We start from the raw sequence: 14,781 nt of genomic DNA on the forward strand, positions 1-14,781 counted from the left end.
GAGGGCCTGCTCGCCCGCGAGCGGGAGATTGCGGCGGTGCAGGCACGCATGCAGGCCAGCTACCAGGACCATGTCAGCGAAACGCAGCAGCTCCAGGGCAAGGTGAGCCCCACGCTGTGCTCTGCAGCTTCCTTCTGTGGCTGCCGGGTGGCTTTTGGTTGCAGATGCATGGTCTTTTGGAGAAGATTGAGATGTGCAAGGAGACCAGATCCTCGGGGAGGGGTGAGACCCTGTGATGCCCCTCAACTGTGGTGCTCGAGGGAGAAGAGGCACATGGGAGCATCCTCATGGGATGCTGCATCCCTGGGGGCTGTCAACATCAGCAGACACCCCCCTTTGTTGCCAGTCCCTCTTGCTCATTGTGTGGGCTTCACAGGGAGACCAAAGGGGCCGGCGGCACCATTAACCCCTGTTGGGCTCCTCTAGATCCGGACCCTGCAGGAGCAGCTGGAGAATGGCCCCAACACACAGCTGGCTCGCCTGCAGCAGGAGAACTCCATCCTGAGGGACGCCCTCAACCAGGCCACCAGCCAAACGGAAAGCAAGTAAGGCCGGGGTGGGGAGCAGAGCCTGGGGCTGCCCTCTGGCAAACCCTGGGGTTGGCTGTCCATTGGGCTTGGCCACTCCCTTTCTTGAAGGTGCTTCTGCAGATACCCCAACTAGCTGAAGGTAGAGGGAGCGAGGAGGAGCTTGCGGGGGCTGGCAGGGGAAACAAGAATGTTCCTCCCAAGTGGAGGGACAGGGGAAACCCTCTCTGCTTTGGGTTTCTCACCTATGCTGATGCTGGAGCCAACAGGCAGTGGAGAGGGTGAGAGGGGACCAGAAGGCACCATGGCACTTCCCCCTTTAGGGTAGCTTGTACACTCAAACGCCAGAAGAAATGCAGCTGGCTTTTTCGTAGAATCATAGAATAGTTTGCATTGGAAGGGACCTTTAAAGGTCATCTAGTCCAACACCCCTCAATGAGCAAGGGGCATCTTCAACTAGATCAGGTTGCTCAGAGCCCCGTCCAGCCTGACCTGGAATGTTTCCAGGGATGGGACATCTGCCACCTCTCTGGGCAACATGGGCCAGGGTTTCACCACCCTCAGTGTGAAAGATTTCTTCTTTCTTATCTAGTCTAAATCTCCCCTCTTCTAGTTTAAAACTGTTACCCCTTGTCCTGTCACTACAGACCCTGCTAAAAAGTCTGTCCCCATCTTTCTTATAAGCCCCCTTCAAGTACTGGAAGGCTGCAATAAGGTCTCCTTCGAATCTTCTCTTCTCCAGGCTGAACAACCCCAACTCTCTCAGCCTGTCCTCATAGCAGAGGAGTTCCATCCCTCTGATTATTTTTGTGGCCTCCTCTGGACCTGCTCCAACAGGTCCGCTTTGATGGGAGTGATGCTGCAGAGAACCGAGACCTGCCCAGTGCATGCAGAACAAATAGGAGCTAGGTAGAAGAATTTCACACTCCTTTTTGTAGAAAGTCTGAAATGGCTGGTGATTAACAGCAGTCAAATAATTACAGAGCGGACTCCAGCTGCTTAGAGCACTTCCTCTTGTGTCTGGGAACACAGACCCTCGCATCCTCTACTTCATGAGAAAGGAATGTCTCCTGTGATTGAAATGCGGCTTTTGAAAAGGGATTTGTCAACTCTTTCCACCCCGCCCTGAAGGGCTGGGTGTGACCTAGAGACAGGCGAACGCAGCCGTTGAGATGTTTCAAGTCCTGTATCAGGCCCACGGAGGGATGTGTTCCCCCCTAGGTAACATCAGGGATGCTTGCCTGGCCTGCAGGCGAAAATAACCCTGCTTCTCTTGGTGCAGGCAAAATGCTGAGCTGGCCAAGCTACGGCAAGAGTGCAACAAGCTGATGAAAGAGCTGTCTGAGAAATCGGAGGTGCTGCAGCAAGAGGAGCAGCAGAAGAAGAGCTGGGAGATCAAAGCGGTGGCCTCAGAGAAGCAGATCGAGCAGCTGCAGGTCAGGCAGGCGCTGGCAAACCCACTTCCCTCACAGAGATGGGGCCGGTGGCTAAATTGCATGGGACCCGTGGGCCTGGCCATGGAAGGAGCTTGGAGGGAGATGAGCGTCCACGGTTGGAAAGCAAGATGCCTTGTGGACCTCTTCATTGCCAGCCCCTGTTATTTTTGTCACACGCAACGTGCTCTTTGTGCATTGGCTGGCTCATCACCAGCAAAGCCCCAGGAGCCCGATGTCCTGGTTGAAGCCATTCTTCTCGCTCACCTGTGAAGCTCACGAGCCTGGTGTGAAGGTGTGGGGGGGAACCCCCCATGGTGCGCGCTGCTGGGTGGTCCCCTGAGCTGAGAGAGGAAACACACTGGCCCCCGCCAGCCCGTGCTCATGTGGACATGAGTGCTCGCTCTCAACTCAGCTGTTTTTAAGCCTGTTGCTCTTCCTCCTTGGTGCAGGAGGTAGAGCTTGCGGCTTTTTTGTTGTCACCAGGGTGTGGCTGGGTTTGGGGTTTTTAGGGGTGTTTAAAGGACACCTCCCAAGCAGAGCCTCCTCTGTTGTTGGCGGAGGAGCAGCAGTGCGTTGCCGGCAGGTGGGGTGGCAGCACTCCTGCTGGGATTTGGCTAAGCCAGGGGCTGGGAACATTGATCCTGGGTACCCCTGACCTGGGAACTTACACTTCTTTCCCCTAGGTGTGCCAGACAGGGTGAGGGATGTGATGTGTCCCTCCTGCACGTGCTGTGGTCTCTGAACTGCTCTGATCTCTTTACAAAGGGGCTGTGGTGGTGGGGACCTTTATCTGCGCATGCCAAAATGGTTTTGTAGAGGTGCTTCTAGAGGAAGGGACTTTCAGCATCCTTGCTTTTAATTTTTTGGGTGCCTGAGGATGCGGATCTTTTGGTGGGCTGTTTTTGGCCCCTGCTGCTTTTGCAGGCGAGGACCAAAGGGGGTGATGTGGGCATGCAGCCGGTGTGAAGGCAGACGCTGCCTTCCTGGCTCAAAACACCAGCTTCTAGGCATGCTTTTAGGAGAACTTTTCCAGGGCTGTCATCTTGCTGCACACCTTAATACTAATTAAATAAATCATACTAGCTGGTAGACTTTAAAGCCAGTGGTGTGTTTAAGGTGCTAGGGAGAATGTGCTCCACAGTAACACCTGGAGCTCTGAGCTGAAGATACGGGGTCAAATCCCCAAAAACCAGAGAAGTCCTGCTTTCTTGGTGGTTCTGGAAGCATCACCCTGACAGACATGGGACTGCTGGTTTATATTCCTCTGTCCCCTCCATGCAAAGCAACATTTCTTCATCTGCAAGGGTGCAACTTGTACCCATAGAGCTGCTGGTTTGCAGCACTACTCCTCGTCCTCCTCCTCTGCCTTCCCCCTTAAAGCGCCTGCCTTGGCCAGGCCTCTTCCCCACTGCTTTCTAAGATGGAAAAAAAAAGTCTTCCCTGGCCCAAACCACACAGAAAATTCCTCCACATGTGGAAACACATGGCTGGATGTCTCTGTCCTTCTAAGCACCATGGCAGTACCTCTCGCTGCTGGGCTGGGGCTGTGCATTAGGACCAGGGCTTTAAGAGGTTTTTCAGAGCTTAGCTCTCCAGAGGGGAGGATGGCCGTGGTCTTGGCCCAGAACTGAGACATTCGGGTGTTGTCTGCTTCCCACTTGAAGGCTGGCAAATGATAAAACGCGAGCGCGAGGCAAGATGCTTTATGCACGAGGGGAGCACAGGGGAAGAATAACTTAAACGCCCCCCAAAGCACAGCTTAAAAATAACATTATATGACACACAGAGCTTTGCTTCGAATTGGCTGGGGTGCCTGGCACGCTTACGGAAAGCCGCCTCTTTCTCCCTGCAGGCTTCCCAAAGGGAGGTGGAGGCGACGCTGCAGAGGAGGCTGGATGAAGTAAGCGACGAGCTCCGCAGAACGCAGACCAGCTACAAAAGCTTGTTAGCAGACGCAGAAAAGGCCAAAGGACAGCAGCAGAGCATTGCTGGTGAGGACCTTGGATCAGCGCAGGGAGAACTGTGGGGCAGGCTTGGAGCTTTCAGGGCTGGGTGCTTGGTGGGGCTGATCGGGGCAGGGCAAGTAGACCCAGGGATGAGTTAGGCTGCCTGATGTTTGTTTGAGCAAGACACGGGACTCGTTATGGTCCTATGATGCCAGTCCAGTGCCTCTCTCCTGTGCTGTCCTGCATCCTTGCCTGCCCTTTCTGTGCCTCCTGAAAGCATCCATGGCCAAAGCTTCTTCAGCCAAGAGTTCTGCTTGGGCAGGGCAGTGTGGGGAGTCTCCAAATTCGTTTGCACCTACGTTACCATGTTTCTCACCCCGTCCTCCAACAGAACTGCAGGCCAAGCTGCTGACCTCCGAAGCGGAGGTTAAAAGCAAGTTGCTGGAGCTGGACAATGTGAAGGGGAAACTGCAGGATGCCAGCTCAGAGAATACAAAGCTCCTGGAGAGGATCAAATCCATCGAAGCTCTGCTGGAGGCAGGCCAGATGAGGGAGGCAGAAAAAGACAGAGACTTGCAGGTTGCGTGCTCATTTAATGGGGGTGGGAGGAGGAGGAGAGGGGGTTTACACCACTCAGGCAGGTGTTTTTGCACTGTGTTAACACAGTAGCTGTGTTGTCTTTGCTCTGGGATGCTGCAGAAAGGGCTGACCTGCATGTGCCTAGGACAGGTAACGAAAATGCTTTCTCTCTTCCAGGCAGCCAATGAAGCAGAAATGAAGCAGCTGCAGTTGAGGTGGGTCTAGGTGTGCGTGGAGGCTGCTATGGCACCTCCAACTTGCTGTCCATGTGTCCCAGACTTCCCTGGGCGCTGAGCCCTGTGGGTGAGGGCTTGGGGACTTGCCCTCTCTGTGAGGCAGGCTTGGGGACTGCGAAGCTGGGAAGACGAGGTCAATCCTGGCCAACACAGCTCTTTAAAATATTAACTGGCTCCAGTGCTGGCCCCAAATAACAGCCAGTTGAGTCTGAAGTGAGATTGTAATTGCTGGCAGGCACGTGGAGGCTGACCGGTCCTGCAGAATAGGAGGTTCTTGTGGTGTTGGTGCTGGGAGTGGGATGTCTCTGATCGAAGCCCTTGCTCAAAGCTGGGCCAACCAGAGGAGGCTTTTTGCAGATGTTTCCAGGTATCTCCAATGATGGAGATCCACCACCTCTCTGGGTTGCCCTTCCAGTGTTTCCTCCCTGGTGCAGAAAGGTTTCTTGGCATTTAAATGGAGTTTCTCATGTCATGACTTGTGCCTTTTGCCCCTTGTCCATGTGCTGGGCACCTCTGAGGAGGCTCAGGCTCTGCACGGCAGGAGGATTTCTCAGCTGGCCCCACTGCCAGTGAGCATCCAGCATTCCTCTAAAGGAGGGCAGCTGTTCAGTTGTCCTGGGACACCAAGAGACTTGGGTGGCTCTTGTCAAGGACCTGAACCTTCCTTGGTCTGCTTAAGCTGAGGCTCCCTTCAGGGCAGATGGTGGATCTGAGGGTGTGGAGAGAAGCTGCAGGCTCTCGGGTGTCTAGTCGGCAATCCTGATTTATGGTTACTCAAGATAGTAGGATGATGCTTTCAAAAGGCAGAGCTGGGGGCTATCTCAGCCTAACAAGCTGTGGACGGGAGTGTGTTGGGAGCAGTCCCAGTTGTGTAAGCCAGAATTTCTGGCCTTTGGATCAGATTACTTCCTCCTCTTGCCCTGGATGTACAGCCAGCCAGCTACTCACTTGCTTGTTATTGCTGATAAGCCGGTAGAAAACTAGATCCCACTCCAGCATTGCCATGGCCATGGTTTTTAGTCCCAATCCCTCCTCCTCCTGCTGTGTGTAGATCCTGGAGCAGACCAGGATAGGCCCTCAGGATGCCTAAAGCTGCCTGGAGAGACACCAGGCTGTGGTCCCCTTCTCAACATCTTGCTACCTGGGAGGGAGGTGGATGCTGAGACTCACTCCTGCATCCTGCCCTTCCAGGCTCCAGGAGAAGACGGACCAGCTCTCGTCCTTGGAAAGGGAAGCCACAGAGCTGCGAGAGGTGGTGGAGCAACAGAAGGTGAAAAACAACGTACGTGAGTGAACTGGGCTCAGCTTTTGCTGCTCAGAATTTTTTCCTCTAAAACCCAGATCTCTGGGGTTTGAATGACAATCCATCGTAGTTGGCTACTGATGGCTCCGTGGCGCAGCCAGAAGTTCTTCCAGTGAAGCACTAGAGGCATTGCCTTGGCTGGAGAGTAGGAATCCCCCGGCAGGTTGCACAGCTTGAGCTGATGGGCTGCAGCAGGTGGTGGCTGCCTGGGTGGAGGTGTCTTGTCTCCTCTTGGGAGGTTTAGGATCTGGTAAGCCAGGGAGATCCTACCCTGGCAGGGTCAAGGCAGTTCCTGAGCAGCAATCCCTCACGCCTCATTGCTCCTCTGCTCCTTATCTTTCTCCTACAAGGTGGTATCAGTTGTGGGGAGGCAACCTTGCAGCCCTCTACTTGGCCTGTGTCCTCTCCAGGCAGCTTTAGGCATCCTGAGGGCTACTTCTGGAGCTCCTGCCTCCATCCAGCTCTGCTCTGCTCCCTCAAGGCCACTGCCTGAGCGATGCGGTGCATTAAGCCACTGCAAGGATGGAGGGGAGGGGACAGGAGCGTATGTGGGCGGTGGGATGGAAGACCCTTGGCAAAAGCAACAGGCTGCTGCCCATTTTCCTGAGTGGAGGCTTTGAAATCCTCCACGATGCCAACAAGAAGCTTGGTGGCCTTCGGCGTGATGTGTGGCCCTCTGTGTGTGGTCTTGGCAGGACCTTCGTGAGAAGAACTGGAAAGCAATGGAAGCATTGACCACGGTGGAGAAGGCGTGTGAGGAAAAACTACTTGCTGCTACAAAAGCAAAGGTGAGCCTGGCATTTCTCTCTAGCGGTGATGCTGGTGTGGAAACATTCAGCCTCCCCGAGCCACCAGAGATGCTTGCCCTGGGTTGCCTGTTTCTTCTTAGGAGCAGTGCTGGCCCAACCCTCCTGCCAGCTTCTCCAAAGTTTGTCTTGAGGGCTGTGTATCCCCAGTATGAGTCGTGGTTGGGGAACTGGGAAGATGGGTGAACTGGAAGGGACGTTTTCGTGGTTCTCGGAAGCAGCAGTTTTCTCTGTTTGCCGGTTTCCCCATGACGGCTCACCCCTGTAGGCACAGAAAAGCAGGACCAGTGTTGGCAGCCTGGCCAGCAGGTGCCCAAGACCTCCATCCCATGCCAGTTTGTCCCTCTTACAGGAAGAGCTGGCCCAACAACTGGACGCGCTCCAGATGCGAACCAAGCAGACGCTGCTCTCTGCCCTCCCTGGAGTTGCTGTATCCTCGCAGCAGGTGGGCATGGGCTTTGTTAGACCCCCACAGAGCCTCCACCACATGGGAAGGACAGATGTCCAAGCGTCCTTTTTCTTCCTTGTCCCGTTTTTTAAAACTCAGGATTATGACACATGGCTACAAGAGTTTAAGGAGAAGACTGTGGATGTGCTAAAGCAGCAGACAGTTACAAAAGAGCCCCCAGTAAGTGAAGCGACTGGAAAGTGGAGGGGCGAGGGGGTGCCTAAGGGTCACTCTTTTCTTTTCGTCGCCTCACTTTCCATCCCTTCTCTCTCTTTTCAGGATTCAGCACTTAAATTAAAAGAGGCAGAGGAAGCGCAAAGCACTTTACAAGCGGAATGTGAGCAGTATAGAGCTATCCTTGCGGAGACGGTAAGTTGCAGCCCTTTGCATTGTGTTGGTCTTCCACTAGAAATACCTCTTGAGAGGTCTCCTGACAGCCCAGGCTGCTTGTGGGCTTATGGTGGGCATCCCTCAGTATATTAGGGGTGCTGCCATGTGGAAGACTATTTGCCAGTGAGACGGGGAAATAGGAGAAAACTGAATTTCTCTAGAGTTCTTCTTCAGCCTAATTGTGTTGGAAACCTTCCTGGTGGTGGTGGGATGTGGCACAGCAAGGGCACTGATAAGCAGGGTAGTTGAGCCAGCCTGGGAAGTGGGAGTCCCTAACCCCACCTGGGGCACCTAATTCTGTCATCTGTTCTTTGACCCAAATCCTTTGGAGAGGTGTTGGGTATACCAGGGTTTCCAGCCCTGACACTGCTTGGCTTGGGAGGGCTGGAGAAAGTTTGGGCTCAGTTGAGGCTTTGCCCACAGGAAGGGATGCTGCGAGACCTGCAGAAGAGCGTGGAGGAGGAGGAGCAGGTGTGGAAAGCAAAGCTCACGGCATCTGAAGAGGAACTCCAAAAGGTGTGTGTTTAGGACACGTGTTTGTGGAGCTGGACGTACAGGAGCAGAGGGACTGTTGGCTATAAATTGGGTGGTGACCCTAACTGTTCCTGCGAACCTTGAACTCTGAGATACAGGGACTTTCTCTTCTCCCCAGATTCACCCCTCCTGTCACTAAACCAGCAGACAAGAAGCCCACCTCATGTAGGAGCTAAGCCTCTCTTCCTACTGGTTCCCACCTCACCGCCTGCTGTGTGCCTAGACCCTGCCAGTGGAGCTGGAAGAATGGTTGCAGCTCCCTGGTTCAGGCATGGTAGTTGGGAAACCACGTCACTGCTTCAGTAATCCAAGTTCTGATGCTTGGAAGTTGGGCTGAGCCCTCCTGGTGGGCGCTGGCTTGACGGGAGGAGAGCACGTGCAGGGCTCTTAGACTTACATTTTCAGGAGAACTTGGCTTGCTCTCAAAACCCAGGTTGACCTTGGCATTCGTTGAGCCTTGAAAAGAAGGGAGCTGAGGTCCAAGTCACTTACTGCGCATAGTTTTGGGTCCAGCTGTCTGTCTAGCTCTAGGTACCACTCTTCCTAATTAAAAAGCCAGCCAGCAGCTGCCAGAGAGCTGTTGTTGCCCAGGACTTTGGTGGGGAGTGTGTTTCATGAGCTCCCGTGACTTAGTTGGAGTCTAGGAGAACTTGGCTGGCCATACCTTTTCTGCAAAGCTGACTTAAGTTAAACGGACATGAAGCTACTTTGCACGGTCTGGCTGATCCCCATCCGTCACATGGGGTTTGGAAGTTAACTGGGGCTGCAGGGAGGTGGGGGAGCTCTTGTACAAAAGATCTTTGATTTCTCATCCTGTTGCTGGCTGCTGCAGTGCTGGCACTGCTGAGGGCTGGTGTAGGATTGCACGGGGATGACGTGGCTGCTGGTGGTGTGCTGGCAGCAGGGTGTGCGTGATGGGATGAACGTCTGGTGGCTAGGGCAGATCCCAGAGCAGTCCTGCCTCTCTGTGGAGAAGAGGTGAATTCCTCCTTTCCAAAAAATTCAGCAACCGCAGAGTTCTCTTCAAAAATCAGTCCAGGTTTAAATGCAAACCCCATGCTTTTTCTGATAGCTTGGCTGCTCTTAATAGCAAAGCCCATGACACCTCATTGGAAAGTCTACCTTGCTACTTCCAAACCAAAAGCGCTTTCAGTTAGGAAACTTGCACCAAGTCTGGTGCCAGTTTCTTGAGTGTTGAAAGCTGACTGCAGCCAGATGAAGTCCTGCAGGTAAAAGCTATTGCCTTACTCCATGATTTACAGCCTGGGCTTGTTGGACTCCTCCACCCTGAGAAGAGGAGCTCCTGCCCTGCTCCGCTTTGGTGTCAGGTCTGTCCGGCACTTGGGTACAGGATGAAATGGGAGAGGTGGGAGTGAAACACTGGCCAGTTTTTGGTTAAACAAAAGATGCTCGGTGTCCACGTGAGATGCTGTTCTCTGACCTTCTCTGATCCTTTCTGACTTAGTCGCAACTCCAGCTGAAATCCCTTGAAGACATGGTGGAGAAGTTGAAAGCAGATCTGCAGAGCACAGATAAGGTAAGGTTTTTTGGGTACGGGAGAAGGTCCCCATGCAGGTGCCAGATGGATGCGTGCTGTGCTTGGGCTGAGTCAGGACCCATCTCCTGACTTGCCCTGGGCAAGGCAGTTTTGGCCCTTAGGATGTTTGGGATGAGTTGGACCTCAATCAATCAACCCCCTCCTGCTTTCCACTCTTTTAATCCAGCTAAAGGAATACACTTCTCTTCTGGAAACGCAACTGGAAAATCATTTGGAGACAGCCAGTTCCGAACGCCAAAACTACACAAAAGAAGTTGAAGTCGTAAGTGTGGTGGCTGTTACCTTCTTAAACTCTTTCTTTTGAGTCCGACTCACAACCCATCCATGTTTTGGGGATTTGGTGAGTGCCCTGGGGATCTGCAGGTTTGCAAAGCAGGAGAAAACAGATGGAGGTGTTTGCTCCAGTTTGGATTGTGGACACATAAGGCCAGGAGATCCATTGGCAGGGTGATGGGACAGGGACATCTGTATGGAGGTGCTGTCCACTGCTCCTCAGTGGCCTGTGGGTGAGATGGAGCTGTCTCACAGCCATCTCTCTCTGCAGGCATCAGCAGGCCGGTTAGCAAGCGATGCCATTACGTGCATAAATGGACTTTTTGTTCTTTCTGTTCCTCCTCGTCAGTTGAGGCAGCTCTTGTCAGAGTCCCAGGAGCAGCTGGAGGCAGCGAAGACGGAAACGCAGAAGCAGAGCAAGGAGCTGGCCCTGGTAAGGGGGGACCCCCAGAGCTGCCCTGCTGGGACCCAGCTGCTCTGCCCGGGGCTGGTTTGCAAAAGCAGCTGCGGGGCTGGCATCCTCCCTGCGGGCTCGGGGATGGGAGGAAGGCACAGCCAGCACACAGGCAAACCCGGTGCTCCCAGGCACCAGACTGATCCGACTTTCAGAGTGGATGTTCATGATCTGGGAGGAGATTTTTATTTGCCTGCCTTTCCTCCTGTGGTAGGGGTGGGAAGGAGGGGAGAGCAGCAAGGCTTGTGCAAGCTGGCGTGTGGCAGAAAACCCCAGCTGCCCCACCAATGGGCACTGGTTACCCCAACACCACCCTGGGGCAGGGGTTGGGGTGCCTTAAGCACCCATCCATCCACCTCCGGATGGGAGAGCTGAGGCTGCGCAGCCCGTGTGTGGGGGTCACTCCGGGGGGCTGAAGGACGGGGCTAGGTTTCTGCAGGAAAGGGGAGGAGAGGGCTGGGATATAGCGCCAGGAGAACTAACAGACCTGCCAAAACTGTGAGGGCTTTTGTTTTTTAAAATCCGTACTTTGATCATGAGAGGCTCGGGAGATTGCTTTTAAAACCCTGGGTGACATTGCTGGTTTGCAGAGCCGCTCAGAGCGGAGCGAGCTGGGAGTACAGTTTCCCTTGGGTGCTGTGACTCTTCCCAGCCCTCCAGCCACTACCATCCAGCTCGCTCAGCGAGCCGATGCAACCCCTTGCTCTCGAGGGAACGTGGCGCAGGGTTGTCATTAGCTGTAACCTCATTAGACGGGCAGGCAGTTGTTAAGCACAGAACCCATTTGTGTTCATCCAGCGACCTTCCCTTCTGGCCAAGGCACGCTGTTAGCTTGCTGCTTGCTGCGATGCAGGATGGATGGAGCTCTGGTAGCTGGAGTGGGGGACGGGTCTTATTGGGGGTGGGTGGGTGTTCAAGGAACTGCCTCCCCAGCATCCCAGCTGTGATTGACGGCAAAATGGGACCTGCCACCCTGCCTTGATTGCTTTGTTTAATACCTCAACTATGTTGTTGCGAACCCTCAGCAGTGGCTTTAAACCAAGGTGCCGACTGATCAAAGGAGAGCAGACAAGGTGCAAGCACATGCTCTGCATGCCTAGGAGATGTCATGCCTCAAGCTGCCCAGGTTAAGTACCACAGGCCTGCATCTAGCAGAAGCTGAGGTGGTTTTCCAAACATTTGGCTCACGTGCAAGCATAAAAGCTAGCAAACTTTATCTATAGGTCCTTGCGGGTCTTGTAACGGCTGCGGTTTGGGGATGTGTAACTGAGCCAGGCTTGCTGGTCCTCCTTCCAGGTCAGGCAGCAGTTGAGTGAGATGAAGAGCCATGTACAGGATGGAGAAGTAGGGTTACAAGCTGACCCAAGCGAGCCTGCACCCCTCGAGGTTAGGGTGGTGAGACTGCTGCCCGTGGAGGCGCCGGCCCTTAACCATGTCCCTTGTCCTGTCTCATTGTCTCTAACCGCATGGAGAACTGCGCGTGGCTTTGCTCAGGGCTGTCGCGGCTGTGTCATTTACCGTCCCATGTGCTGGGGGGAAGCCAACCCCCCATCCCTTCAACCATGTGTCCTATTCCTCCTAGGAACTCATCGCAAGCTGGCTTTCGCCAGGCTGTTCCCATTGGGAGCCCTCCATCACTGCATCAGGCTGGCAGGATTTTGGGGCAGGGGATGCTGCAAACCCTCAGGCAAACATCACCACCCAGCGATGCCCCATTGGGTTTGGGGCTTGTATCTCCTCGAAGGAAGGGGACACCCTGGCAGAGCTGCACCGGGATGCCCTCCCAGCCGGTGGGGATTAGGACTACAGAGGCTCTGTAGACCTTGCTGGAGCTGGGCTGGAGGCATTAGCGGTGGCTGTTCCCGTTCGGGCTAACATCTCTCACCGGTGGCGGTGCTGCCGTGAGCCAGGCTCTGCCTCTGTCCTTAAATCCCGTTAAGTGTGGAGCCTTATCCCGGGCACGGGAACCTGCCAGGCACACCCTCTGCTATGGAGTGCCTCTCGTCCCAGGTCCCAGCTGGTGCTGCCTGAGGAGCAGGCAAAATTTGGCAATGCAAAGCCGAGCCCCAGGCTTGCCGTCAGCATCCTCACGGCTTTTGTGCAGGAAGGAGGGAATGCAAGGTACCTCTTGCCCTTTGGTCCCCTGGGGAGAGCTTCAGTTTTCGTTTCTTCTCTCTAGTCCAGCTTTCTTGGTGATGTCCCCACTAGCTCCTCTCTTGAGTCTTTTAATTTGATTTCTGGGTGTTTTCCCCTTTTCTCAACACAGTTGAAAACTCAGCTGGAGCAAAACGAAGTACTGGTGGAGAAGGAGCAAGTGCTGCGGCAAAAGCTGGCGCTGGAGCTGGAGGAGGTAGGTGCAGGCAAGGAGGATACAAGAGTTTGTAAAGCCTTTATGGGTTCTCGGCTGCTAATGAAGCCCAAGAATTAATTTCAAGAATTAATTTGAAGGTTTTTCCCCCTCCCTGTCCACATCTCAGACATCGCTGCATTCCCTCACACATCTGAAGAACTTCTTGTCAGCTGTGCTAAAGCCACGTAGCATTGCTGGCCCCTCAGATTGCCTCCCTCCAAGTCGCCCCATGTTTTTTGCCAGCTCTTTACGGGTGTTATGATGCTTCTGGCAAGAAATGCCGTCCTCCCAATGGAAGTTGAATCAGCAAAAGCAATGCATTGTGTTTGACATCCAACTGTCCGACAGCGGCTCTATAACCTAACTCTTCCAGAGGCAGACCCACCGGGGACCAAGGGCAGGGTGCGGGAGGTGTCTGCTGCCGTTAGCTCATGTGCTAATTGGTATATGTCCCCCTTCCAGGCCCAGAGCTCAGCATGCAGTTTGCAAGCAGAGCTGGAAAAGCTGAGGCTGGCTGAAAATGCAGCAGCTTCAGGCACGGAGGAGGCCCAGCATCTCAAGGTGATTTGGCTGCCCTGCTCTCTTGTGCTTGGTGTTGAGCCAAGACAGCAAAAGCCGTATCCAAGTGGGACTGCATGCATGGTTTATCATTCTTTGGGATGGAGGGACAAGGTAGATGGTTCCTCTGCAGGTAGCTCTCTGCCATGGGGCTGGCTGTGAGCTCTGACATGGCTGAAGGACAGTAATGTGCAAGTCACAGCCCCTTTGTCCAGATAAGGATGATGCTCTGAGCAAACGCTCTCGCAGGCTGGGCTTTTCACATATTGGGAAACTTCTGCTACTGTGAGGTTGTCTCAGCCCATGGCATCTCCTGGGTTTGACAGGGAGCCAGACAGAGCTGTAGGTGGTGGGGTGACACCTGGCATCTGGCAAAGAGGGAGCTGGGTGCTCATCCAGCTCATGGCCATCGAGGTGGCTCAGTGCAGACCTGAGGTGACCAGAGGTGTTCTGGAGGATGGGAGATCACCAGATGGCAAAGGGAGGCTCAGGCAGATGCCTTCTTTTGACTCCTGTGTAGGAAAGACTTGAAAAAGAAAAAAAATTAACAAAGGACCTGGGCCAGGCAGCAAACAAACTACAGGAGCTACTGAAGGTTACCCAGGACCAACTGGCCAAAGAGAGAGAAATGGTGAAGAAGTTGAAAGAACAGCTTCAGGAAACGGTACTTCTTGTGGCCATGGCCATCCCTCCCCTTGACACTGTTGGAGGTCACAGGGAAGTGAGCATCAGGTGGTTTAAAATGGGAGGCAAGGTGGTAACTGCTGCCAGAAACCATCTGGGTGGCATTTGGGAAGCCCTGGGACCACAAGAGATGGTCGTCACAGTTCTCCCTGCCCAGAAGGGAGGACCTGGCCCATCTGCAAAATGCTTTGATGCGTGAGCCGCCATGAGAATAAGGTTGAAACCCAGTTGAGTAACACAGCTCTGTTTTCCTTCTCCAGGGGGAAGAGGACAGTTCGAAGGAAGGGACTTCAGTTTGATGAGTCTGTGACCTAGACTTTACTGTTCAACTTACCAAAATGCCTTACACATTCCTAAAAATAAAAATATATGCTGAATTTACTGTAGATAAAAGATACAAGCCATTAGTGACCCAAAACCTAGTTTTGAAACATAAAAAAAAAAAAAAAAAAAACCAAAACAAAAAACCCAAAAAAACCCAACCAGTAAACACTGCAGGTGTACCTTTGTAAGAAAATCTTCATACTATTTTGTACAACCGTTCGTGCCCCTGGGAGCTGCTCCAGCTGTGTCGGGGCAGGTGCTGGGACTTTACCCTCCCGTTGTGGCAGAACCCATGAATGTGAGAAAAGGGAAGACTGTGTTTGTACATCAACCAGTGCAATTATTATTATTTTCTTTTTTTTTTTTTTTTTTTTT

The 14,781-nt window shown here is 53.5% G+C and overlaps 1 protein-coding gene across 1 annotated transcript; it reads left to right on the forward strand.

The window, feature by feature from the left end:
- Positions 1–3: 3 nt before the first annotated feature.
- RRBP1 (ribosome binding protein 1) lies at positions 4–14,538 on the forward strand (the record flags this gene model as incomplete). Its single annotated transcript, XM_010290233.1, has 20 exons — positions 4–102; positions 427–545; positions 1,810–1,963; positions 3,816–3,954; positions 4,301–4,488; positions 4,666–4,703; positions 5,916–6,006; positions 6,723–6,815; positions 7,186–7,278; positions 7,381–7,461; positions 7,561–7,650; positions 8,095–8,187; positions 9,671–9,742; positions 9,930–10,025; positions 10,386–10,469; positions 11,787–11,876; positions 12,757–12,840; positions 13,303–13,401; positions 13,919–14,062; positions 14,343–14,538. Coding segments are annotated over 20 exons (1,986 nt in total), but the record flags the coding sequence as incomplete, so codon positions are not given.
- Between the last annotated feature and the right edge of the window lie 243 nt (positions 14,539–14,781).

The sequence above is a fragment of the Phaethon lepturus genome, unplaced genomic scaffold, assembly GCF_000687285.1.
Source record: "Phaethon lepturus isolate BGI_N335 unplaced genomic scaffold, ASM68728v1 scaffold48956, whole genome shotgun sequence".
Taxonomy (NCBI): Eukaryota; Metazoa; Chordata; class Aves; order Phaethontiformes; family Phaethontidae; genus Phaethon; species Phaethon lepturus.